At 49.1% G+C, this 25,186-nt stretch overlaps 1 protein-coding gene across 1 annotated transcript in view; it reads right to left on the bottom strand.

Moving 5' to 3' along the window:
• LOC141970846 (fibrillin-2-like) overlaps window positions 1–25,186 on the bottom strand; it is a 109,762-nt gene that overhangs the window by 34,556 nt on the left and 50,020 nt on the right. The window contains exons 8-16 of the mRNA XM_074927738.1: window positions 16,348–16,473; window positions 8,949–9,101; window positions 8,106–8,303; window positions 7,280–7,423; window positions 5,953–6,072; window positions 3,466–3,591; window positions 2,864–2,986; window positions 1,858–2,133; window positions 1,017–1,070 (exon numbers count right to left, since the gene is read on the bottom strand). Coding sequence (XP_074783839.1) covers window positions 1,017–1,070; window positions 1,858–2,133; window positions 2,864–2,986; window positions 3,466–3,591; window positions 5,953–6,072; window positions 7,280–7,423; window positions 8,106–8,303; window positions 8,949–9,101; window positions 16,348–16,473 — 1,320 coding nt within the window. The remainder of the gene's footprint in view (window positions 1–1,016; window positions 1,071–1,857; window positions 2,134–2,863; window positions 2,987–3,465; window positions 3,592–5,952; window positions 6,073–7,279; window positions 7,424–8,105; window positions 8,304–8,948; window positions 9,102–16,347; window positions 16,474–25,186) is intronic.

Genomic DNA, 25,186 nt, shown 5'->3' with positions numbered 1-25,186 from the left:
GCCATAGTGCCAGATGGCAAGCAGCCCAGGCCAGGGCTTCCCAGACACTGCTGGCCTTTGTCTCCACGCAGTTGGAGTTCAGTTACATCCCCAGGGAAACACAACCCTGGAGAGCACTATATGTGCATATAGTCCTGGCTGCGGGCAGCGACGGGCTGACCAGAGCGTGTCTGACGTTAGCTCCTTGCTAGAAAGTGTCTTATCGTTAGCCTGAGACCGACTTCGGCCAAGACACGGTGCCCTGGAAGGAAGCCCAAGAAGCCACCAGGGTTTTGCCTCTGGCTCATTCCCATTTGGAAAGTTTTGAAAGGCCGTAGCTATCTGGCTGCTCTGTGCTCTTCCCGCTGATCCAAGCACTGCCCAGGGCTGGCAGCGCAGCCGCCTGCCTGACCTCTTGCACAGCTCTCTAATTCAAAGCAGCCCCTTGGCAGCTCATCCCAACACGCGCTTATCACCTCCCTCTCCCCGGGAGACTGTGAACCCTCTTCTCTTGTGACCGAGGAGCTGGAGGGGAGAGGAGGGAAACAAGCAAGAGGATGCAATTGGTCACGCTCTTCATTCCCATCAAAGCAGGGAGTAAAGCCAAACTCTGTGTGTGCATCCCCAGCAATGCAGTTCCCACAGGGTGCCAGGAATCCACCATTTGATTCAACACACAGTCCTCAGGGATGCTTGCTCAACAGTCACTCGTGGGGTTTAGGGAGAAGAAAAGACACAGAGCACCCCTCTCCCTCTGTGCCCAAGCTCACATCCCACCCACAGACACCCACTGACACAGAGGTAGGCTCTTGCCTGCACTTACACCCACCCAGGCCACGCTCTCCTGTGCTCACTCACAACCAGCTCTCACACACACGGGTGTAACGCGCTAACTCTCCGCAGTGCCAAGTCTCTCGTGGCACACACCCCCACAGGCACCCAGACACATGCACACTCCATTAAAAGCAGCTGAAAGAAAGAGCTGAGAGAGACATTAAATGTGTCCGTCTAGAATCTGGTACATGGGATGCACAAACCTCTGCCATCAGCTGTTATTCCGATGCCACTGCTGCAGAGCGCCTGGAATTCAGCTGTGTAGAGAGCACAACAGAGCCATTAGCTTTTCTAGACAGTTCATGCACGGTGACATTAATTCTGAGTAACACTGGATTTATTGTTTATTTGTTAGAATGTCAGCTATGGGCTTCCAAGCAGTGTCTGTTTATACTTATGCAACGTGTGTTTTAGAGCTGATACTTGCAGTTAGTCCAACACTGTGAGAATCCCTGCAACGAGATCAGCATCAGATCTGGGGATCCAGCCTGAGTTTGTTGACTGCATGGCATCCCCTTTCCCCTTGCCTATGGCTTTCCCATGTCACTGCCAAGCTGCCTGGGCCATCAAGTGACTGAAGGAGCTGGGAGTGTTCAGTGTGAGGAGGAGGAGGCTGAGGGGAGCCCTCATCCCTCTCTGCAGCTCCTGACAGGACATTGCAGAGAGGCTGGGGCTGGGCTCGGCTCCCAGGCGATTAGTGACAGAACAAGAGGGAACGGCTGGAAACTGCAACAGGGGAGGGTCAGACTGGACATTAGGAAAAAATTTTCCCCAGAAAGAGTGGTCAGAGAGTGGAATAGGCTGCCCACGGAGCGGGAGGGGGAGTCCCCATCCCTGGGGGTGTTTAAGGGCCGTTTGGATGAGCTGTGGGGGGATGTGGGGTAGGGGATAACTTTGTAGAGTCGGGCTGAGGGTTGGACTCGATGATTCCAAGGGGCTTTTCCAACCTGAGTGATTCTGCGATCTCAGGGAGGTGTCAGGGGCCCAGAATGTCTCTGAGCACCTTCCTGGCTTTTCACAAACTCAGATGGAAGGGGAGCTCACCGGAGTTTTTGGCTGGACAGGGTTGGCAGGGCTCTCCGAAGCCGTGGTCAGGATTAGCGCAGCAGCACTCGGACTTGGTGACTGCTCCTGGAAAGGGACGAGCACACGTGCCCTTTTTAATGCCTCCGTAACATGTGCTACGCATGTGGGTGTCCACGCAGACCCGTCCGTCCACCCCGATAGCCAGACCCCCGAGGCACTCGCAGCGGAAGGAGCCCTCTGTGTTAATGCACCAGCCATTCATGCAGATTCCTGGTGTCTCGCACTCGTCGATGTCTGAAAGAGGAGGAACAAACTGGCCGTTACCGACCCACAGGCAGCAGGACACACAGACAGGAGTTTTGAACTATTTTGCAGGGAGACTTGGAGACTAAGAGGGAGCCAGAGGTGCAGTTTAGAGCATCTCATCCCCTGCATGCTCTGCTGGCTGTCCCTGGTGGGTCAAGGGAAGGAACAGGGATCTGGGCTCTTCAGTCTCCTGTGACCCAACCCCTGCTCAGAGCAGCAGGGTCTGGTCTCAGCTCTGTTAAAGGGGCAGTGGCCCAGAGATTCACCCCGTGTCACAGCACCATATCAAAGAAATGCTATGCTCTCTTCTTACTCCTCCTCCATTCTCCATTCTGCCTCCACATCCTAACCTTCCTGGCTTTGGGAGGTGGCACACAAACCGCAGTGGAACATGTTGTAAGGGCTGGGAAAGCTGTGGAGATGACTGTTGCCAGCCCACACTGGCCATGCAAAGCTTCACAGCCCTGCTTAACCGCCTTCAGAAAGAGGATTTAAACTCCAATTTGTGATGAAGTAATGGAGGTGCAAGAATGCTTCCACGTTTTCCCTTGTGCCTATTCTGCTGTGAGGGGGGTAATTTCGGTGGCAGAGCAGGAGATGCCGGGCAACAGCCTCGGTTTTTCTCAGCTCCCCTTGGCCTCAGACACATCACAAGTCCCCAGGAATGTGGGCAGCAGGATGGGAAGGGGGCAGAGACCAAGTTTGGGGACCTACGCACCAACACAGTACCGCCCATTGGGAGCCAGCACAAAACCAGGCTTGCAGATACATTTGAAGCTGCCATCCTCATTGATACACATCCCGTTGAGGCACATGTTGGTCGTGGCACATTCATCGTGATCTGGAGAGGACAAACAGAAAATGTGAGCTGAGCCTAAGAGCTTCAACAAGACTCTTCTGTGCTCAAAAACTCTCTGTCCCCCATCTCACGGTCCAATTGCTTCTTATGGCAGTGGGTGCTAATCCTCAAGGCAGATCTCCCGCTGCTTCTCCTGGTGAGAGCTGTCCTGTTGCATCCCTACCACTCTCAGCACTCTGGTCAGCCAGTGCAGGTCCCAGCAGGACACTGGCTGCTGGAGAATGTCCTCCTTCCAGACCCCAACCTGCTCATGCTCCTGGACCCAAAAACCTTCAGGAGGACTCCAGAAGAACGAGCACACTTATAAAAACACCTTCCTATTTCAGTCCTCCCATTTTAAGATGCACTCTGCCCTAGAGATGAAGGGAGCACAGTACGGATTAAAGTAACCACCAGCCTCCAGGGAGCACATAGCCTCAGCTGAGTCCCACCCTCCCCAGGCACATCAGGAAATCACTTACCGACACAGTTCTTGCCATCAGGGGTGATTTCAAAGCCAGCGTTGCAGATACACTGGAAGCTGCCATCAGTGTTAACACAGCGGCCATTCCTACACATCACTCCGTTCATGATACACTCATCAATATCTGGCATGGAAACAAACATTAGAAAGTGGCAGCAGGTGAAGTGAGAAGCAGTTCCAGCTTAATATGCACCACGAGAAACCCAGACAAGTGCTCTCAGACGCTCAGAGTGTGCCCTACTGCAGGAACACGTTCTTTCCCTCTGTACAAACTACAGGAGATGGAAAAGGTGTGGGGAAAGCTTTCTGCATGCTCTAGAAGCAGCACAACATTTGTGAGGTTAAAGGTCAGGGATCTCAGACCCTCCATGATGTCAATCTCCAGCCCCAGAGCCCCCTTTGCAACTCAAACTCTCCTAGGGCTGTTCAAGTCCATAGCAGACAGCAAAATCCCTCAGAGCAACAGCCACGGACTCAGGCCTGCCAGAGAGATGTGCTCCCAGCGCCTGTTTTGCCAATTATCAGGCCTAGCACAAAGGACACAGCCAGCATAAAGATGAACTAATAACCAAATTGTATTTGATACAAAAGGGTCAGTACATGGGTGAGCGCTGGGGGTACAAACAAGTCAGTCAGATTATACATTATCCACATCAATCCCACTGACCCCAACAACGACACCACACGACCAGCAATGGGTGCAATAAATGGTGACATGCAGTTTCCCATAGAAAGGACGGGAGACAACCAAGTCAACAAGCCAAACACATAAGACCAAGGAAGCCACGTACTGAATCTCTGCACAGCCCGCGTTTACAAAAGCCAGAGCTGACTGGAGCCCAGTCCCAGGGAGGCGGGAGGCCCTTCCCCAACAGGGAACTCTGCACAGGGCACCCACCTCACACACAGACACTGCCCCTCCTGCAACGGTCCCAGCTGTTATCCCTCAGTGGGACACCTGACCTTGGGTTACTGACTGCGGGACCCCTGGGGCTCCTTTACCCAATGGCTCTGTCTGCCAGGCCGGCACCACCCTGGGGGGAAGCCTAAAGGGAAACTCACCCCCCTTTGGGCAGGGCTGTGGGAATCACCCATATGTCAACCTTAATTTGGGGCTTGGGGCTGAAACCCCGGCATTTCAGTGCCTCAGCAAAATGAATTCCAGGACAGAAGTTGGGGTACAATGGGACTGAAGTACAGCAGCAGGGGAGGTGCTGTGTTGCACGTCAACGTGATGTCTGCTTGCTCTGTGAGACAGGCCACTGAATGCCTCTGGGTAAAGATGAAAGAAAGGAAGAAGACTATCTCAGATAGGGTGTTGTTACTGGCCCTTTGTCAAGAGTTGGGGAAGACAGAACTATTTTATAAGCAAACTACAGAAAAATGATAGTCTGGCCCCAGAAGCAACAGACAATCCAGACACTTCGCAGATTTCTCTTAATGTGGAGAAGTTAGCTTGAGAGCAGCCTGGCAGAAAGAGGTCTGAATCACAAGATGAAATGGGGTAGCCCTGCACAGAAGGAAACCTCCTCTTGGGTTGTATCAACAGAAGAGCTGTGCGTAAGCCACATGGGACAGTTTCTTGTCCTATCAGCCAGAGAGGTCACAGCTGAAAAATGACATCCAATTTTGGCATCACACACGAGAAAAGATAAAGACAAAATGGAGGAAGTTGGGAAGATAAAAACAAGGACAATGAGAAGCTCAGAAACGTTATCAATGAGAGGAGATTGAGAGACTTACATTTGTTTAGTCTAGGAGGGAAATGACACGGGGGTTACAAGTTGTAGTTCCCCAACATGTAAAAAATGTAAAGGATACAGCGATGAACCAATATTCACGGCCAGAAAGAGAACCACAAAAATAATTCAGTTTACAAGATTTAGTTTGAAAATTAGGAAAGCCTTTCACATTGTCAGGCAGTTGGGGGGTCCTTTGGAAACCCCTTCATCAGAAGCCACTCGACAGAAAAATAAAAAAATCAAAGGTTGGGCACTGACAGGGAAATCTGCCTTTGCTTCTTGCTCACATGGAACATTACATTCCCATCACTCTTTCTTAGCAGTCCTTCATCTAGAGCATCACCTTGCTGCAAGACACTCACGGAACAACTTTGCCAGAAATCACAATCCCTACATTGATACAAACATGCTTCAAAATCCTATCTTTTGTCAAAACAAAATATTGTCACCTTTAAGTAGAGTTCTGCTCTTGAAAAGGACTCTGTAAGTTCCTTGATAGCTGCTAGCCAATTTTAAGGTAGATAAAAATAGAGGAAATTTCTCCTAGACAGATTCCAGGACACTGCTGGCACCTCAACTAAGTCTTTCTGAAATCCCATCACACACCTGGCTGGGAGGTGGGTTGGTGCTGGGGACTCCTCACTCTCTTTCCCCTTTACAACCATTTTCCTTTGGTACCTAAGTCTCCGATAACCCTGCTGACACTCTTGCCGCACAGAAAGGGAGAGACAGAAAATACTTACCGATGCAAGCCTGCTTTGTGGGGGTGCTCTGGAAGCCTTCGTGGCACTTGCAGTGGTAGGAGCCAGGCGTGTTCACGCAGTCGCCATGCACGCAGGGGCTGCTGGAGCACTCGTCCACATCTGCAAGAAGAAAAGCCTAAACCTGTGAGTCACCATTAGACACAGCTAGCTACCGGGACGGGTGACAAAAGCTGCCTCCTGTGAGATTCTGAGCCTGTCCTTCACCTCCAGCGCTCAGCATCCCGACAGCACGGCCAGCAAGGTCCCTCAGCATGGCATCTCCTCCCTCGGGTGAATCAGCCGCACCACTCAGCTTGGTGTCACCTGCTGAGGGTGCACTCAATCCCACTATCTCTGTCACCGGTGAAGATATTAAATGGTATTGGTCCCAATATGGACCCGTGAGGAACACCACTTGCTACTGGTTTCTACTTGGACATTGAGCCATTGACCGCAACTCTCTGGACACAGTCCTCCAGCCAATTCCTTATCCATCCCACAGTCCATCCACCAAACCCGTATCACTCCAATTTAGAGTAAGAATGTTCTGGGGAACTGTACCAAAAGCCTTACAGAGGTCCACATAGGTGACATCCGTAGCTCTTTTCCACTGATGCAGTCACTCTCTCATCAAAGGCCACTACATTAGTCAGGCACAATGTGCCCTTGGTGAAGCCGTGTTGGCTGTCTCACCTACATCTTCCATTAGGAAGGCTGTTCTTTGCAGTAGGTGGACACTGTTTCCTTTCAGCAGGACAGTCTCCTTATAGCAGAAAAAATAGCCCACTTGCTTATAAAATGATAATTCTTCTGAAAGATGCCATCCTTCTAATTCCTTGGAGACCTCAACCTTCCGAGTAGGCATGACAGCCACCGGCTAGCTGGGGTGACTGTCAAGGCTGCAGCCTAAGCCTGGGGGGTAAGCAGGGCAGGCAGCAGCCCGGTATCTGGCAGAGCACGCTGCCCTTCCTGCTGCTCCCTGATCATGGGTGCTGGTTGTATGGGGCTTCCCACACCGTGAACTGGCCACGGGCACCACCCGCACTGCCCCGGTGCTGGGGCTCTGTCCAAGCAGTGACAAGCAGCTAAGCCAATGGCAATGTTGTGGCTACCAGAGGAGAGCTGTCACCCTGGGTACTCCTTGCGGGGCACACATACCCTTTCCATCACACTGCCTCGTTACCTGACACAAGCCCTCTATCTCCAGCCTCTTGTGGGGAGCTCTGACTGGGCCGGGGGCTGTGGGGGCAGCAGCTGGAGCTGCTGTTAGGAGCAGGCACGGGGCATAGCTGGAACTGACCCTGTGTGTCAAGCAGAGCCTACTCACCAATGCACTCTCCACGCACATCCTGCTTGTACCCCATGTTGCACTCGCAGCGGTAGCTGGACGGGGTGGGGATGCAGCGTCCGTTCAGGCAGAGGTTAGTGAAATGCTTGCAGATGTCAATGGTCTGATTCAAAGTGGCAGTTCCTGGAAAGCACAGAGACAGCATCAAGTAGAGGATTACAGCTGCCTTGACTGTTCCCAGGAAGCAGGGTTGGTGTGTCCAAGCACCGTGACAGATCTGTGATGGTCCTGGACAAGCATGGGGCTGCAGACACAAACTGAGCTGCCTCAGAAATCTCTGCAGGGTGCTGCAGTAGCTGGCATGCCCCTACCCCACTGACATGCACAAGATGGCAGAGCCTCTCAGAAGCAAGGTGGGAATCAATATCTATTGACATCCAGTGCATTTTCACAAACGCAGCCCTTAGCAAGGAGCAATATGGGGATGCAGATGAGAGGGGTGTCCAAGGTGGTGGGAAAAACAGTTTTGGTTTGGGGAGGCAGAGACTGAGGTGGTGACGTGAAAGTTCATTCCCATTTGGTAATTAGAAAGATATTCTGCACTGGAGCCAGCCTCGGCTCCCTTGCTCTGCCAGCAGACGCTGTTTGATCTGCTTCTGGGCTCAGCATCCTGCACAGCATTAGTGTCACATCCCATCACTCTTCTCGTGTCAAAATAAACCTTGTAGCTGGCTAAGAGCACAGGCGCTTTGCTCATGTGTGCACGGCTCAGAGGAGTGGGCCGGCACGCAGGCAGACACGCTGCCTGTGTTCTAAGACAGGCAGCCAAATTGGGTCAGCACAGTAAGAAAGTAATTTTAATTACCAATGCTTGAACTTCCTGGGCCCATTCCAGGCAGGCCTGGGATCCCGCCTTGTCCATTTGCCCCATTTGGTCCGATGCCTCCAGGCCCGTTGAGTCCCGGCCCAACACCATTGGGCCCGAATCCAGGAATTCCTGGAAAGCTCCCAGGGAACCCTGGCACGACTGGGAGTCCTTCGATGCAAAGCCTGCGGTACTCATCTGAAACAAAACAGCTGCCTTAGTGCTTTTCCAAGAGTGCCTGAATCCCCCTCCTGCCTCTGCCAGAGTGCAGAGAACAGAGGGATGGAGACCGGCAGGCAGCAACGAGGGTGGGTGCGGATGGGAACAGGGCAGATGGGTGAGGAGGGCTTTAACACCCCTTCACTCCGGAGCAGATGATGAGACACAGCTTGCCGGGGTGTTTGGTAACGGCTTCTCAGGGTGCATGGGACAGCTGGCACCATGGGATCCCCTCATGCAGGAAAGGACGGGACTCAGGAGGGTGCCAGACACGGTAAAGCTCTGCCCTGCTCAGAGCTGGTGATGAAAGAAGAGAGGCAGAGAGATAGATCTACAGTACTGTGCCTCCTCAGGGCCTCCTGCTGCCTGGGCTCACCCTCGCTTGGCTCCAGGTTCAGTTATGGTGGGAGCCAAAGCGAGCTGAAGGGGTAGGAGGAAAGGGATAAATTCTTGCCTTGGCTGAACTCATCTGGCTCAGCTTCAGAGGAGACCCAGGCAGGAGAGCCAGCATCCCCATGTGACCTTTCTCTGGGTGTTACGTCGATGATTCTCCACGTCAAGCCTGGGCCATCAGAGCCACGAGTTGGACCAGTGGCAGGTGGAGACCCTTCGTGTTGCACTTACCCGACCCCCGGACAGGGCACATCTCTGGAGTCTGGCCAATGGCCCAGCAACGCCCCGAGTCACAGCAGCACTGCATCTTGGTGTACTGGCCAGGAAGGTCCCCGGCACAGCGGCCCCCGATCAGAGCAGAGAAACACGTCCCAATCCTCTGGTCTGCAGAGAGGGAGAGAAGGAGACACATTCACAACGTGTCATCACCATACTCTTGGTCAGGTCCTGAGTGCCCATTCCCAGTGGCATCTCTTCTGGCCATCCAATGTCCCCGTCTGACCTCCTGTTCTGCCTCATCCTCCCAGATCATGAGGTTCTCCAGCACCTCCATCTGGAGCACATCAAGGCTGTAGGTCCAGGCCTCATTCCCCAGTATTACATCTCACATTCCCCTTTAGGCTCTTAAATATTATAAGCAGCCTGACCAAGAGTCAGAAACAGGCAGTAGGTGGGCAATCCCTCCCCATCGGATTCTCCAGTTGGGAGCTGCCTTCCTTGCCCTGCATCCTCACCTTCCCAAAGAAAGGGGATTATTTAGAGGTCTCTCCCTTCTCTCACTAGAGTTTCTGCACTGACTAGAGATGTCAGGGACATGTTCCCCCACTGACCCAACACATCTGCTGGGAGAGGGAACAGGCTGAGGGGAGGTGGTCTGCAGGAGGCAACAGCAAACACTGACACTTCCACAACTGGACAGCCTGACCTGTCCCCTCAGACAAACTGTTCCAGACTAAATACATTATTCAACAAAATTGCATATTTGGGCTGAGATGTCCATTCTTCAGGTTCCTCCTCCGATGTTAGTATCTGTCTTGCTTATTTATATTATATTTTTGACCAAGAGTGGGCCATCAGTGCCAATGTAACAGTACAGCAGGCCCTGAACTTGGTGATGTGGAGAGCAGTGTCTTCTCCTCTCTTGGGCTGTTAGACCCAGCATGATATATTTCTCTCCAACTTCTGCCACTAAAAACACTTCTCTCTGATAAAAACAATGCAGTGCTGCCTGCTACTATTTTGAGGGTTCCCAGACAGCAAGTGGGCATTCCCCAGCCGTTCCTGCTCTAGGATGAAGCCTTGGCTGCGACAGTCCTTTCCCTTGTTCTCCCTTGCTGCAGGACAGAGCTGGAAGACCAAGGTGGTTGGGCATTTCCTACACCCCTTTGGTCAGGCTGGGGATCCAGGTACAACCCTTCCAGCATTAGGCAGTGATCCCTGACACTGACACATTGGGGATGTGGTCCTGCACATCTCAGGCCTGGCAAGGACCTGCCTCTCCTTCCCAGAACTGATTTAATGGCAAATGTCCCGTGTCCCAGAAAACATTCCCTGCCAGGTCCCAGTGGTCCCAGCATCTCTCGCTAAACAAATGGAGTTGTTCCCAGTTCCACATCCCTCTGACTTGATCACTGCCATTCCCAGTGGATGCCTGTTTTAGGTCACGGGTTAGTTCCCACAGCCTGGACTAAGCTGGGAGGAGAACGAGCCCTGGATGGTGGTCAAAGTCCCTGAGCCTGGCCAAAGCCACAGACACCAAGCCTGGCACTGGTGTTTGGTGTGTGTGGCTTCTGGACAAGGCCCAGGAGACTGAGGGTCTTTCACATGTCTAGCAGGCTCCGTCTGGCACCAATTCCTGTAGGAAAACCTGGAATCTTCCACTCATTCATCTCCCGTCCTTGTTTCTCAAGTAAATTAATGAGGGGGAAAGTCTAGTCTGATTTGTCATCTGTGCCTCTAGACTGACATTAGCCAGCAGGCTGACACTTTCCTGAAATATAATTGAAATTAATTGCATGGAGCTGTTTGATCTGTGGGCTGTGGTTACATTTCTTCTCTAATCACAGCTCAGTGACTTGCAGAGGACAGTGACCCCATTTAAAGCCAGGGTGACTAAACCAGCAGGTCTTTTCTCAGATACATCCTTTCCGCCATTCTGCAGCACTGAGTTCAGCATGAACTATTCCCTTTTAGGAAACTTTATCCACCAAAGAGACTTGTAGAAAGACAAACTAGGAGAAGGGAAATTTGAGTGAGAGGATTGAATGTTACACTGGATTAGCTCCTAATCCTAACCAAGGGAAGTACCAGCCACATGGGTGTTTGGGTCATCCCGAGTTCTTGATCTCTGGCAAGAGTGCAAGAGCAATGCCCATGTCTTTGCAGGCTTCAGCAGATGATGGGAGTGTAGGAGAGGGCTGTGTTTCCACAGCACGTTGACAGGTTGATGGTACTTAGCATCAGGATGTAGCCCCTTCTTATTCCAGAAAGAAGCTTCTCTGTGAACAAGCCAGGGCAGGATAGTGGGTCCATAAGCTGCACCTCAAACTCTTGATGGGAGTTTAGCTAAGTGAGGGCTTAGAGCTGAGCTTAAATGAACTTCTAGATCTGAGGGTGGGAGTTTGGAAGAAACCCTTCAGGCATTAGAGAGCACAGAGCCCACCCAGCTCCTTCTGTTCCTCTGTGGGATGGTTGCTGTCCCAAAGGCTGTGATACACGGTGACAGCCAGCCAGTTAATGGGCGAGGGGTGATTTGGAGAAGGCAACCTCCTTCTCCACAGACAGACATGTGCTGACAAGTTTGACAAGGCAGGGAGGTCACAACAGTTTGTGTAACAGAGGGAATGGTCCAGCCTTTATTCATCTGCTCAAATGTTTATTAAATTCAGCTGTCTTTGCTGCAGTCTGCAATAGTCTCTCTCAGAAATGAAGGTCAGAACTAATTGAAAACTCATCTGGAGCTGCCTTGGGCAGAGAGAGGGGTGGATGGAAAGAACAGTGGGTCCCTGCAGTCTCTCTCTGACCTCCAGCAGGACCACCCACACGCTGAGGTAGGAGCGCAAAGCCCTCGTGGGTTTGTTCTGCCTTCCTCTGCAGCTGTTAAGGGAACAGGTTTGCCCAGTAACCTCACTAAATCAGATAATGCTGCCTGCGAGAAAGGAGGTAAAATTCCACACGAGATGAGACTGCGCACAGAGGTGGGGGATAGAGCCACGGGTCTCTCAGGGAATCAGAGAGGCTGTGGATGCTTTACGAGGTCCATCCAGGTGTGGCAGAGCCGGAGATGGGTTTGGCCTGCTTATCATAATGGGACAGGAGACACTCCAAGCTGGACCTTCCTGCTGGGCTCTGACGGAGTCTGCACCCCTCTGGCCAGGCCAGGCCATCCTGGTGTGTGTGTCCTGATGCCCAGGAGAAGCCCCACACCAGCAGCTCCACTCTTTGAGTGACTACCCAGCACGGCTAATCTCTACCTTCCCCTTCAGGTAGGGCATCCTCTTCGTGCTCTGCACAAGGTGTCTAAGATCTGTTGTGCATCTGCAAGGGATTTTGCAATGTTCATCCTGCTGAAAACCTGCTTTGTTTCTCTGGGGTAGGGGCAGGGAGAGATGGAGGAATAGAAAGTATTGGTGCTGCTTCGCAGGAGAGAATTTAAAGGGCGAGTATTTCTCTCACTGTGTCTTGTTATGTCCAGAAACTGAGAAGCTCAAGTGACCAAACCCAGACAAACTAGTGGTTGCAAAAGGCAGTTGGCTCTGACTACAAAGGACCTGGGGGCTATTAGCTCAGATGGGAGCTGTAACACAGCAGCACGTAGCCAGAGGTCTCCCACCCAAGACGTCCAATGGTTTGCAAGGGAGAAGGGTGCAAAAGGGAGCCTCGAACTGTGGTGAGGACAGTCAGTCTGGACCAGTGATGCCACCATAGGTTCCTTGTTTCTGGAAACCTGACCAATTTCATTCTTGTCTGGGTAAGGGTAGATAGTGGTGTCTGTCTCAAAGAGGAGTCCTGTGGAACAAAGGCACAAAGCATCCCTCTGTGCACAGCTCCCACCAACCTGCAATTCCCACCGCGCACCTTGGCCACCAGCGCTGCGCTGTCTCACTGCAGGAGGGCTGCAGTGCAAACAGGGAAGCTCTGAGTGTTATTGCAGGGTAGTTTCTTTGCTGTAATAAATTCACTCCTTCCCTGGCAGTTCTTCCTTTCCCAAATTCACCTCCCAGTTCAACGGTTACAAGGCTGAGGTATAAATGCATCCCTGAAATGATCGGATAAAAAATGATTCTCTCTAGAGGGAAATGCTTTACAAATGTGGACTGAATGACCAAGTTTGCACTTGAGGTTCCTGCACAGGTCCACACCATGGAGCAACTACGGAGCCCTTCTACACCCTCCAGTTCCTGCAAGTGTCCCGGCAGGTCTCTGCCTGGCAGCATCGCCAGCTCCCTCGATGCCTTGGGAGCTGTTGGGGGGCTCTGCTCAGGTTCCTTTCCCAGCTCCTTATCAATCTGTTTTGAGCCTGTGATCCTCACACCACTTCCCTTTTGTCATTTCTTGCCCACACAAATTTCCTTTTTCATTTGCTTTCCTCCTCGTATTTTCTTTTTCCTCTTGCTCTTTCCTTTCCTGGATGATGGCCAAAGTGGGCAAAAAGGGTTTTCCAGGCAGGTAAACTCCTCAGCAACACCCTCCCAACCTTCTCTAAGCCCAGGACTGTAACGATAAGCAAGATCTGGTCCTACCCAGAACTTTAGGCAGTAAATCTGCCAACGTTGCCCAAGAAGAGATAAGACCCAAATCTCTCAGAGCTCTGCTGCACTATCAGGGAAAAAGAGCAAGGAAAGCAATGTGCAGGAGTGTGACTTGCAACGAACAAGGGAACATCATGTGCATGTCTGGAAATGCATCTGCAAGGCCATTTTTCTCATTTTAAAATTATTCTTTTAAGCTGTTCTTGAAAAGCAACCCATCGTACTGAAAAGAAAGAAAAAAAAAATCACAGCCTGCTGGAGCAGATCCTTTAGCTGCCTGCAAAACACTGAGCCTGTCTTTTACAAGCATAAATGAATGAAACTGTTATGAACATGTGTGGAACTGGATTCTTTATGTCAAGCACAGGTGGTTGAATCATTCAATAAATGTTCGTTTCAAACTATGACGGACTTTCTCCAGCTACACCGCTGTTTGCATTTTACTGAGGAAGGCAGTGAAAGCAGCTAATGAGATTTGGGATCAACTCAAGCTCAGTGTCTTGCTGTTTCAGCTGCAAAAACTACAGGAGATTATTCAAATGTAATAAAAAGGTGTTTACTTTACTAAAAAGGGAGGGGAAAGGGATGGGAATATATCAAGCCTGCCACCATAAAGTCACCACATAGGCAGTGCTGGTGCCCCATGATATATGAGACACCACGGTCACTTCCAGTCTAAACATCTGGGAGGTGGCAGTGTGACAAACTCTTCTCCTCTCTCCTGATGCTGTTCATGCTTTAAAGGTAGCCACGTTATTTATTAATTTTCAATTCTACAAACCATTTATTTGATTTCTTTCATAGGACATAAATCGTGAGCCTAAACTACCAAAAACTCTCAAAAGGAACACTTAAAAGTCCCTCAAACGATAGAAGCAGGGTTTGCAACATATGGATCCTGGGGCAACAACACCCCGATAGTATCTGTGCATTTTGCCAGAAAAAATATTGCCTGTCCCAAAATGTGACAGCACACTAGCAGCATATATTAGCTCAGGGAAATGGCTAGAGCATGATGTATTGAGTTCAGATGCAGTCATAGTCCACTGCAGCTAACTAAGCTCTGGACTATTTTTAAATTTGGGCTTTCTAATTTTATTTAGTTTTCATTTCTTGAAGCACTTGGTTTCAAGGAAAGTGAGGAAATGTCCGTATGACTCATCCAACAGCCGTCACACCCCTCCAGGCTTATGGCAGGGTCTGGGAAACAGGGAGGAAAAGAATTTCATTCTCATTAAAATCTATCAGATTCCCAAACAAGGTGACTTGTATGCTATACTTTACGACATTTTTCTTTCCGGAACTAGAACATGATTAATTTTTACTCCGGGTTCTGTGGATATAAAAGAATTGGGAAATTATTTTCTACTGTATTAATTTCCAGGACTTTCAACAGAAAGCTGTACCTGACATTTTCCACTGCACTAACAATGATCTTTGCCTTTGCTCTAACAGTTCCTTTTTAGAAATTCTTGCATCCTTGCCTTTCTAAAGGCGAATGAACTTTCTGAATAGTGAGACAAACCCGGAGATTCATTGCGACTAAAATAAGTGCCCCTGCTGAGAGCAAGTAAACAGAAAGCTGATCTATTTATCACAGAAACTGTTGTCTGTTACAAAGAGAAATGGACCATCAAATATTTACAAGGCTTGGAAAGGAATTTTGATCTGTTAAACATGCAAGATTCACTCCAGGCTCTGTAGTCTGGAGGCAGGACAACTCATCAGTCTGGGGAACGCTTGGCTGGACAAACGCCAGTTCTGGGAAGTTTTGAAATACAGACACCTTGAGCCCAACTGGGTCAGAGCTGGCACAGACTGGGCCCCCCAAAGCCCTTCATGCAGTCTGCAGGACAGGAGAGTGGGAGGCCTTTTGTTGCTAGAAATCGGATACTGCGGGAGGTCGGTGAGCTACAAGGTACCGTGCAAGAGCTTACACAGGAGCCTTGTAACGCTGCGGGTTCAGAGGGGGTGAGAGCAGGTGCCTGCAGTGCCCCGTGCTGTGCTCGGGCAGCACCCCGTTCCCTCCGCTGGGTGCAGGGGGGATCCAGACAACCAGCTCAGTGCAAATCACCTCACTCCCGAAAACCTGAGTTCAGTGAGATGAAGCCAGTTGAGTCCACAGCCCTACCGATCACTAGCTTGGGGCAGTGGGGATTTATGAGCCGTTACCTGTGGTCTAAGCAGGAAGAGGGAGGAGATTAGAAAATTAATCTTTTATTTGCGCTGCTTATGCAAACACTTGGAGTAAAGCTTTCCCCCCTTCACCTCTGCAAAGCCAGCAGATGAAGGTGTGGTTGTGGGATGTTCCCCATCACTGGGTCCCTCTTTGCTCCAGGAAGGCTTGCAAGCCTTCCCTTGGACTTACACACTCCACAACCACACACTGTGCCTGCCGTTCAGTTGTAGTGGGAGTACTGGTGTCTCGCCCTGGCTGTCATCTAATGCAGGAGAAAAGGGGTAGAACCTGGGATTCGCCCACTAGCTGGTGCAGTTCTGTGAGCAGGAGCACAAGGATCCTCCCTCAAACTGACTGCTAACCCAGCCAGACCCCTTCCACCCTACTCCTTCTAGTGTCCTCAGCAGCCCCTCGTCAAACACTTCAAGCACTGGGGCACCTGCGGCCCAAGTTACGGAGACAGAGAAAGCCCAGGTCTGCAACAGCATCAAACCCTGTGACCAGGATGGACCATGGCACATGCAAGGACAGCACACGGAGAAGAGCATTTTCCAGCTATTGCAGGAACAATGTGCCCTTTGATGTACAAATCTGGGGATCACCAGATGGTGATCTGCAAATCACCAGGTCTGGTTTTCAGAGTGTGATCTCAGTCCCCCTCCCCAGTATCTGTGGTCCTGAGATCTGTCTAGCATCTTACCAATGCAGCGTGATCCGTCAGGGCTGGTCATGAAACCACGTGGACACGTGCACACGTAGCTGCCCGCCGTGTTGGTGCACTCGCCGCCATCACACACGCCAGAGATTGCACCACACTCATCCACATCTAGAAAAGAACAAACCAACAGCGATTGTATTTCCCTGCAAACCAACAACTTTCCTACCTGCAGTGTGGATCCAGGACCAGAGCTGGGCTCACAGAGGGGCAGTAACTGGTGTGAGGGATTGTCATGGGATGCCTGAGACCATAAGTGACCTCCTGGCAGTAGATCAGTGTGGAAAACCAGAGTCCCCAGGGAGTGACGCAGAAGTGCTTCATGGAGACCTCTGCTCATCTCTACTGACAGTGCAGGTCTTTGGGTAGGCTGATCTAAAACATGTAGCTCCCTGGAGTACAAAGGAAGCTTCAGGACAGAAATGTGCCTGTGGTGGGACAGCAGGTCCCTCCGTGTGACTCCGAGACCTCTCTGAAAGCAGAGATCGGAGACAACACCATGTGTTTTAACAAAGCACTGGGCTCATGCATTATTCACCAAATTTCTTCGTACAGGAGGGGTTTGGTTCAGTTTGAAGTACATTCAGGCATCTAAATCCAGGTGAAAGCCCTCTGTACTATCAGTCAGGCAAGGGGGGGGGGGTCCGGACACACCACTCTGGGTTCAACTTCTCAATCAGCAGTTCTATTTCAGTGTGATTTGCATAACAATGCCAGGAGCATGCCATAGTTTGAACTATTTATCTCATCACAGGGAATATTAATGAGACAGAGATATACACTGAGTCCTTGGAGAGATCACATCTAATTATCCACAGCAATCAAAGAAACACCAGCCATGTTAGCAAGCCCCGCCACACACTGCTGCTGCAGCAGCCTGCTCCTCCAGCAGCCCACTGCCGTGTCTGTGACAATATAACATACCAGGGAGGTGCATCTCTCTCTGGATTTAAGAGCATGGAAAAATAAGGACATTGCAACAAGATTTTTGTCAAAGTTCAACAGCTGGCCTCAGACAGCAGAGGGACCAGGCAGCCCTAGTGCACAGACGTGTGGTAATAATCGTAGAAAGGTTACAAAAGTGCCAAAATTCAGAGACAATCGTCCCAGTCATGTAGCTTCTGCCCTTTGAACTCACAGTGTGCTCTACAGGCATCTCTCTAGTGTGGAGATACGGCAGACCCTCACCACAAGCTGGACATGGAGACTGGCCCCATTGCCAGGGTCCTGGATGCCTGAGTCTGGAGCCTGAAACAAAGCATCTATATTGGGAATCTTGCTCAGAGTGAGATATTAATCCACGCTGGAAGAACTGAGTTGTAAAGATGAGACACTAGAGGGTTCTCCAAACTTTCCAGGCCATTTCTATTACAACTGTGAGAAAATTCGACAAGTACCTATGCAGATGATACAGAGAGAGACAACCTATAGCTTTTGTGTGCAGCTATCACCTGGGACCCTGAAACCTGGAAAAGCAAAGGGAACAGAGTGGCAAATCAGCTATTTTGAAAAAGGCAATTGTTTTCAACAAACTTTGACCAAAACGTCAATATAATTAAATGTATAGGGCCCAGCCATGCTTGTGGAGCACTTGATTCTAAGGACTTGTCTAGGAGCAGGTTTGTAGATTTTTTTTCTACTGCCAAAAGAAATCTCTTTCAGAAGATGAGATGGAATTAGATCCAATCTCTAACTAATCCACCCAAAGAGACGGTTGGTGGTCATGGTCCAGGCGATGGTAAAAGACAGAGGGAATATTTGCCCAATAGTTTTTACAGTGGGGAAAAAAAAAAAAAAAAAAAAAGTGCATTGGCAATTGGCAAAATAAATTATTTCTGCTAAGCAACTTTATTTATTGTATTTTAAATCTATCGTGCTGTTGTGAATGGATAAGGGGATTTTTATATGCAATTCAGATGCTGCCTGGGGCTGGCAGGAAAGTAATGAAAAGGAATTGGTCAAAGTCTGCTCCTTCGAGGGGATTTTTCTGATGTGAACAGAATAACAGCCTTGCACAGCCTGATGGCATTAGCATGTGTGGAGGTTAGACTTGCTGCAGGGCAAAGACTAATCTGAAAAAAAAAAAAAAAAAAAAAAAGGCAGAGATCTCTCATCTGGGAGTGTGGATGGAGGATGTCCTTGGAAGAGCTCATCTAGCAGACTTCAGTGATGAAGGGAGCATACACACGTGGGGAAGAGTTACCTGAACCCACCCCATCAGGGCAAGGGAGGGACCAGAAGAAATTGTGCTGGGAGCCAGAAGACCTGCCTGTGATGATGGATATGAGCCACAGTGACAGATCTGAGAAATGGGCAAGACATTGCTGTAAGAAATGGGTGGGGGCTACGCAGAGGGGTGGTGAGCTGTGTCCTTGTCCAGTGTGAAACTGAGAAAAATTTGAGTTAGGAGGGAAATGCCTGACTGCAATCTCACAGTGCCATGCAGTGGCTAGCGATGCTAGTGCAGCCCTGATGTATGGGAGAAAGGCTGAGCAGAAGCAGGTGGGTGATGTTACCTCTGAACTAGGATCATTCCTGGCTGCCACAGCTCTGTGTGGTGTCAGCTCTTCCGAAAGAGTGTTAACAGAATGGAAGAGTTTAGAGTCTAGTGGGGACGATTCAAAGCCCGGAAAAACGCACCTGACATTAAGGGACTCGATTACATTTATCCAAGAAACTGTGAGAATGTGGTGAAATCATAGAAAAGAGACACACAGCGATTACGTTGAGAGCACAGGACTCTGCAGTCTCAAAAAGAGAAGATGAAAAGTGAAGCTGAGACATTATAAATTCAGGCTGGAATGAACTGGACAGATTTACACCAATGGTAAATTATCTTTGGCCTACATACCTCAGGGATAGGGGTATTCTCCAAGGCTCGGGATGGATACAACTCACCTAAAAATGTCTGTAAAAGGATTCCCTAGCATAGGTACAAATCCAAGGGAGGGCAAGGGGACGTGGAATCTGGCTGCAGAGAGGTGACTCTCAAGGCCCAGGCATTGCCCTCATTCCTCATAGAAACATCCTCATAAACTTCATCCTTCTCTCTAAAATTAGAGAGGCTGCCAGGAGCCTTCTGCCATTGCACCCCAGGTACTGCCCCTCCACTCCACCAGCCTTTGGCTGGAGGGTGGGACAGCCCCAGACATCTGATGATGCCAGTCAGTTTGCATCACTCTGAAGCCCCCACCTTGCTCTGAGGGAAAAGAGATATAAGAGGTTCTACACTGTTAGACATCTAGAGGAAAAGACTGCAGAAACGATCCGGACAGTGGTGCATGTTGAGTTGTGGTCAGATGGGTTAGATGGTTACAGAGCAAGCATTTCCTTCAGAGATTTTTCTAGATGCCATTTACACTCAGCAAAAAGAGATAATCTCATCCAGGCAGTAATTCATCACATCTGAATGGAAATGTCTAAACAGGGCAGAAGAGCTGTGCCCTGACAGTGATGATTTTTCCCTGTGAAGTGAGACAGAGTGAAATTCATCCCACTCAGCCCAGTGACAGACACTGCCAGTGTACGTGTTTAAGTAAAACGAGCCTTTTGAAGTGAGGCATATGGTATGGACAGAGGCCCCCCATGGGTGCTTCGTGTGGTCAAAGAAATAATCTTCAATCTCTCCTCCTTGCTCACACAACCTGTTACAAACACAATTCTCCTCTGTTTTACTTTGGCTGGAAATCTGAGTGCTGAGGAATCAAGTGAAACCTTGATTTCAACACGCACAAAATTAAGCCCAAGTGCATAGGGCAGGTTATACACTCATATATCGAGGGGGAAGATGCACTCCTGTCTGGCTTCGTAGGAACTCTGAAATGATGCTTTCAGCTAGCCAAAGATTTCACTCGCCTTTTGCAGGCAGCAGAGACATCACCTCCATCCTTGCAGTGCTCCTTTAGCTCTTTGATGCTCAGAGCCCCTCCAACAGACAGACATGACTTGAAACCTCGAAAGGCAGCAATGCAAATCGACAGAAAAACACTTCCCCCACCTGGGCCCCTGCAGCGAAAGAGATTTTATCACTACAGCCTACCCTGTCATTTAATTACAGGCCTGTGTTTGGTTACAATTTGCAGAACACTGGAAGGGAAAGAGCTTTCCGAAGCAAAAGCTGGTTGTGCTCTTAGAAATAACAGCTTAAAACTTCTGCATAGCTCTTCTGAAGTTTGTTGTACCGGAGATCTGGAGGCCAGCTGACAGGCAGGCATCTTATTAGATCAATACTTACGACATGGCATCAGTCATCCAAGAAACAGTGTGTGTTTGTGGGGGCAGCAACTGCGTTCCATTCTCAAGGAAAAACAGTTAATTCAAAAGGTTAAATCAAACTGCAACATTTTTTTTTTTCCCCTTGAAAATCCTAGCTCAGATGAGAGCAGTGCTAGAAACCCAAGAAGCAGAAAAAAAGCCAGAGTTTCCCAAGACTACTTGCACATCCTGTACTTTGAGAAACTGAGCTCGGGGCTTTGTTGTTATTTCAGTTCTTCCCCACCACATTTGCCTTCTTTATTTTCTCTTTGTAAAGTGTCTCATAGTTTTGATTCATTCAGAGCTGAAGTCCATGGAGAGCTTGACACAGTGGGATGGATATGTACACCTCTCATTAACACCCAGCTGCCAGCTCTGGGTAGGGAATTCTTCCAACTCCAACCTGGCTACTTCACGACTTTTCCAACTCTCTGTTAAAAATTAAAGCAATATTCTGTGCGCTCTGCTCTTCAGACAATGGCAGAATTCAATGCAAACGTTGATTTTGGATCTGGTCTCCAACTCACTGGGTTGGAGTTGGCCTGATCATTAAGGCTGAAAATGCTGGAAGCCAAAGCCTACAGAGCTTCAGAAAGAGAGTTGCAGTCTGCAAAGCCCATCCAACACGGGTGCCCACAGACATGTTGAAACCCCAACCTTTCCATCTGCTAAAAAAACAGGACTTGATGGAGAAAACATCTCTGTGTCACGTAGCAGAGGTCATGCCTCATCAGCCCTCTCTCGTGCAGCGCACGGGACTCTCAGACCTTTCCTTCCAGAAAGCACAAAGAAACCACAGAGGAGAGTAATGGAAGCCTCCAAACCACACCAAATCCATGGAAATGAGCTTTTAATGGAGCCAAACAATGAGCTCTTCTGTAGACATTTTGTAAGAAAATTGAAAACATGCTAATAAAATGGCTATCATGTTCCATTTGTGAGGAAAGCGGGCCAGCCTACCCACACTCTGCTCATGGAAAATGCAGGAGAGCTCCCTCCAATTCAGAAACATGAATGAGACTCAACAGAGTAAAAAAATAGACCCTTGTCTTCATTAGAAAATTTGGAATTTTGTGCAATGGTGAAAAAAGACTTAGCCCACGGGGGCATAAGTAGCATCTAACATGTCACCCTACACGTACCCTAGAAAGGGGCGAGTAAAAAGGGGTGAGATTCGTAATTGAAGAACTTGTTCTCCCTTGGCAGAATCTGTCTCCTGGGGATGCTGAAGACAGGTCAAAAAGGATCTAGCCTGGATGGATCTGGACAGAGCTTGTTGCACAAAGCAGTGCCTTTCGCTCCCTTGCCTGGTGTTTCTCCACATACTTTTTTGTACGTAGTATGTTATCATGTTGGAACAATTTTGGATGCAAGACACTTATTCCTTTTGGGGCACTGGAAAGCACCCTGGGTGAGGTACTGGCATTACATACTTCCCTGATAATGGAGTTACGCAGGAGAGGAAGGGCTATTAAGAAAAGTTACATTATTGGCAGAGAACCACTAAAATTATGGAAGGAAAAACTTTTATCCAGTCAGTGATTCCACCCTTAAGAACATACCGTGGAATTGTTCCCTTAAGTGTGATTTTTATGGTTGCTTCCAGGATAATTTTAAAATGTCCCTCTGTGTAACAACCCCCCCACTTCCCCACGATTTATTGGTAAAGGGCTTTGTATCAGGAAGATGTGTCTGATTTCAGCTTTGATGTTTCCTTTCTTCATTTTGCACTGTTAGTGCCAGGAGTGTTTTCTTGTGGCCTCCTCAGCAATTCTTGCCTTCCAGCAGCATGAAGAAGTCAGCTGGATATAAGCATGCCCTTCTCTCCGGGCTCACACACTTCATGTTCCCCTGCAAACCTTAACAGATTCTGCTTTTTTTTTTTTTTTTTTTTTTTTCCCCGTTTCCCCATAAGCCATGCATAGTTTCTGTCAATTTAGCCCTAAGCAGCCAGTATCTGCCCTCCTTGCTCATCTTTTCATACAAACACAATATAAATGCAATCCTTCAGCACTTTCAAAGCTGGCCTTGTCTCCAGCGCTGGTTAAGAGAGCAGCCTTCCCCTTCCCCACCCTCAGTCCACCCCCCCATCACTACTGTGTTTCATAGACTGCTTCTATCTTTCAGAAAGTGAGCAGGCAACTCTCTGTGCCAAAAATTTCTCATTAGAGTTGCACCGCCCCAAGCTCAGGCACAGCCCCAAGCTCAGACACTCTTGATCCCTCGAGCTCCCTCAGAATACAATGAACAAAGGCATAAAATAAGCCACTATTTGAAAGTGTCACATTCAGTAGAGATGAGCTGCAGAAATAACTCTGGAACTGAGCAGCACTGAACTTGGAGGATATTTAGGTTCAAATCTAAACTTAATGTCGTGTGCATGTTTTCACGTTTTGCAGACAGAAAAAGGACATCATTTTCCTCCTGGAGCTGACCAAAATTCATTCAGTGCATCCAGCTGCAGCCCCCTTGCATGCCTGGGAGATCAGGGCCTGAGCTGGCCTCCTTTATCAGCATAGAGGATCTTGCATAAGAAAAGCATCTTTATTCCTCAGGGATTCAGGGACTGAAAATGGAGCCTTAATTCCAGGTGCCATTTGTGTTGAGAGATAAGTATCACTATGGGAAACGAACAACATTATCTCTACTCCTGCCTATTCCCACCAATAAACAGCCCAAAGAAGATTAGTGGTACATGCTGCTGTGTTAATGAGGGAGACATCATTAATCAGCAGACAGTGACACGGGCTCTGACCTTTGGCTCAAACGCAATCCCATCTGCTGACTTCACTCCCCAGGAGGAATCTTCTAAGCAGAAAATACAAGCTCCTGGGAACTAGGGAAGAATTTAACATAGACATTTAATCTACTTTTACTATTTCCTGGATGCTAGGCTCGGATAAGGAATCCAAAACCAAGAGGAAACCATCTCCTCTTCCTAAAGCAAGATGGTCTCAGTGCAAGCTGAGAAATCACTCCTTTCACCAGCTATAAAGTTAACGCAAACAGACTCAGCAAGGGAACTCCTGCAGCTTTGAGATTTTAGGCTTGGAGTACACCTGGATAAAGAAAGTATCTTCTTATGCTTGTGGCTGTTATTTTGATGGAAACCCTTGGCTCAGTGAGGAGGTTACTTTGGCAGTACAGACAATTTCAGCAAATCAGGATTTCAGTGCTCTATCATTCTATCCCAAACAGTTTGCTCCTGACATATCAAAGCACACAGCAAACTGAGACAGGTCCCAGATCTTCCTGTGTTTATAAATTTTCAGATGAACCCCTTACAAGATGTGGGCTTTCTGTTCCCCTATTCACATCGTCTTAGTGACTCACTTGGGGTACATGTCCTAGAAGGGAGCAGTGATAACCCAGACAAGGTTATCCTCTCCACCTTCTGACTGCCTGGTGCGGACGTGCTGGTGATTCATGTCTGGGAAACAAGCCCTCAAAAACAATCTCTGTCAGTTTAGAGCATCCCTCGTGTTTATGTCACTCTCACAGAAGGACCCCTAGGTCAACAAATCATACCAAAGAAAAGCATCCTCTTTTGGTGGTCTCCTTAGCAATTGAGGTAAGATAAGCGATGGAACAGACACTGTAGATGCTGGAGATGTCTTTTTATGGCCATCCAGGAAGGAGAGTGAAAGGAAGATGTTTATGGCCACATCATGCTGCTTTTGCAGGCGTTCTGGGAAGTGGGGACCCATGCAGAGGCCCCTCGCATCTGGATGACAGATTCAGACAATGGATTGTTTTTAATCTTGGTATATAGGAGATTCCAGCTAAACTGATTTCATATGTGCTTCGCCTGGTCCCCAGCCAGCATGGGTGCAGCAGACCTAGGCAAGAACAACTTTTTGTGTCCTAAGGTTGGGCCTGCGGTTCTAGTGCAGTTCAGCTTTTGCCCATTGGCCAGCCAAACTGCATGGGACATCACTGGATTCAGGGACTGGTTCTTCACCTGAGAGGCACATAAAAGGGCTGGTTTGGATTCTATCAGTTCCAAGTCCTTGGATGCCAGAGCACTGCAAGAAACCCTTCTGTTAAAATTCTAGAAAGTCTCATGGCATCCTGCCAAGGAAGATCCATGGACACAGATGTCTTCAACATAAAAGTATGTCCATCCCCCACCGAAGGATTAACCTCTGTAGCTGGTGTCTCACTTTGGAAAAGTTTTTCGGAAGGGCTGAACCCAGGTCACATGGCATGCACTGACACAGAGACCACTAGAATTATCCTAGCGAGGAAAATGTCCGTATTGCAGGAAGGTGGGGGTATGGGAACGATCACCTGGGAGCAGTGGTGCTCCTTTCCCCAAGAACTGTCCCGTGGAGTTGGGAGGAACCCCATGGGACAGTGTATGCCATCAAACCCACGGTGCCACAGAGATGCTTTAGTGCTTATATGGTGACTGCTTAAGTTACTGTGCTTATATGATTTATGCTTTAAGTGTTCTCTCGGTGTAACAGTTCACTACCTACAGTTCTGCCACAGAAAATAACTTTGCCACCTGGAAACAAATTCCAGGTTAAACGTCTGGATTCCTAGTGCAGTCATCATCCCTTGTCTT

The sequence above is a fragment of the Athene noctua genome, chromosome 27, assembly GCF_965140245.1.
Source record: "Athene noctua chromosome 27, bAthNoc1.hap1.1, whole genome shotgun sequence".
In the NCBI taxonomy this organism is placed as follows: domain Eukaryota; kingdom Metazoa; phylum Chordata; class Aves; order Strigiformes; family Strigidae; genus Athene; species Athene noctua.
The sequence above is the reverse complement of the archived record's forward strand: the minus strand, read 5'-3'. Positions and strand labels throughout refer to the sequence as shown.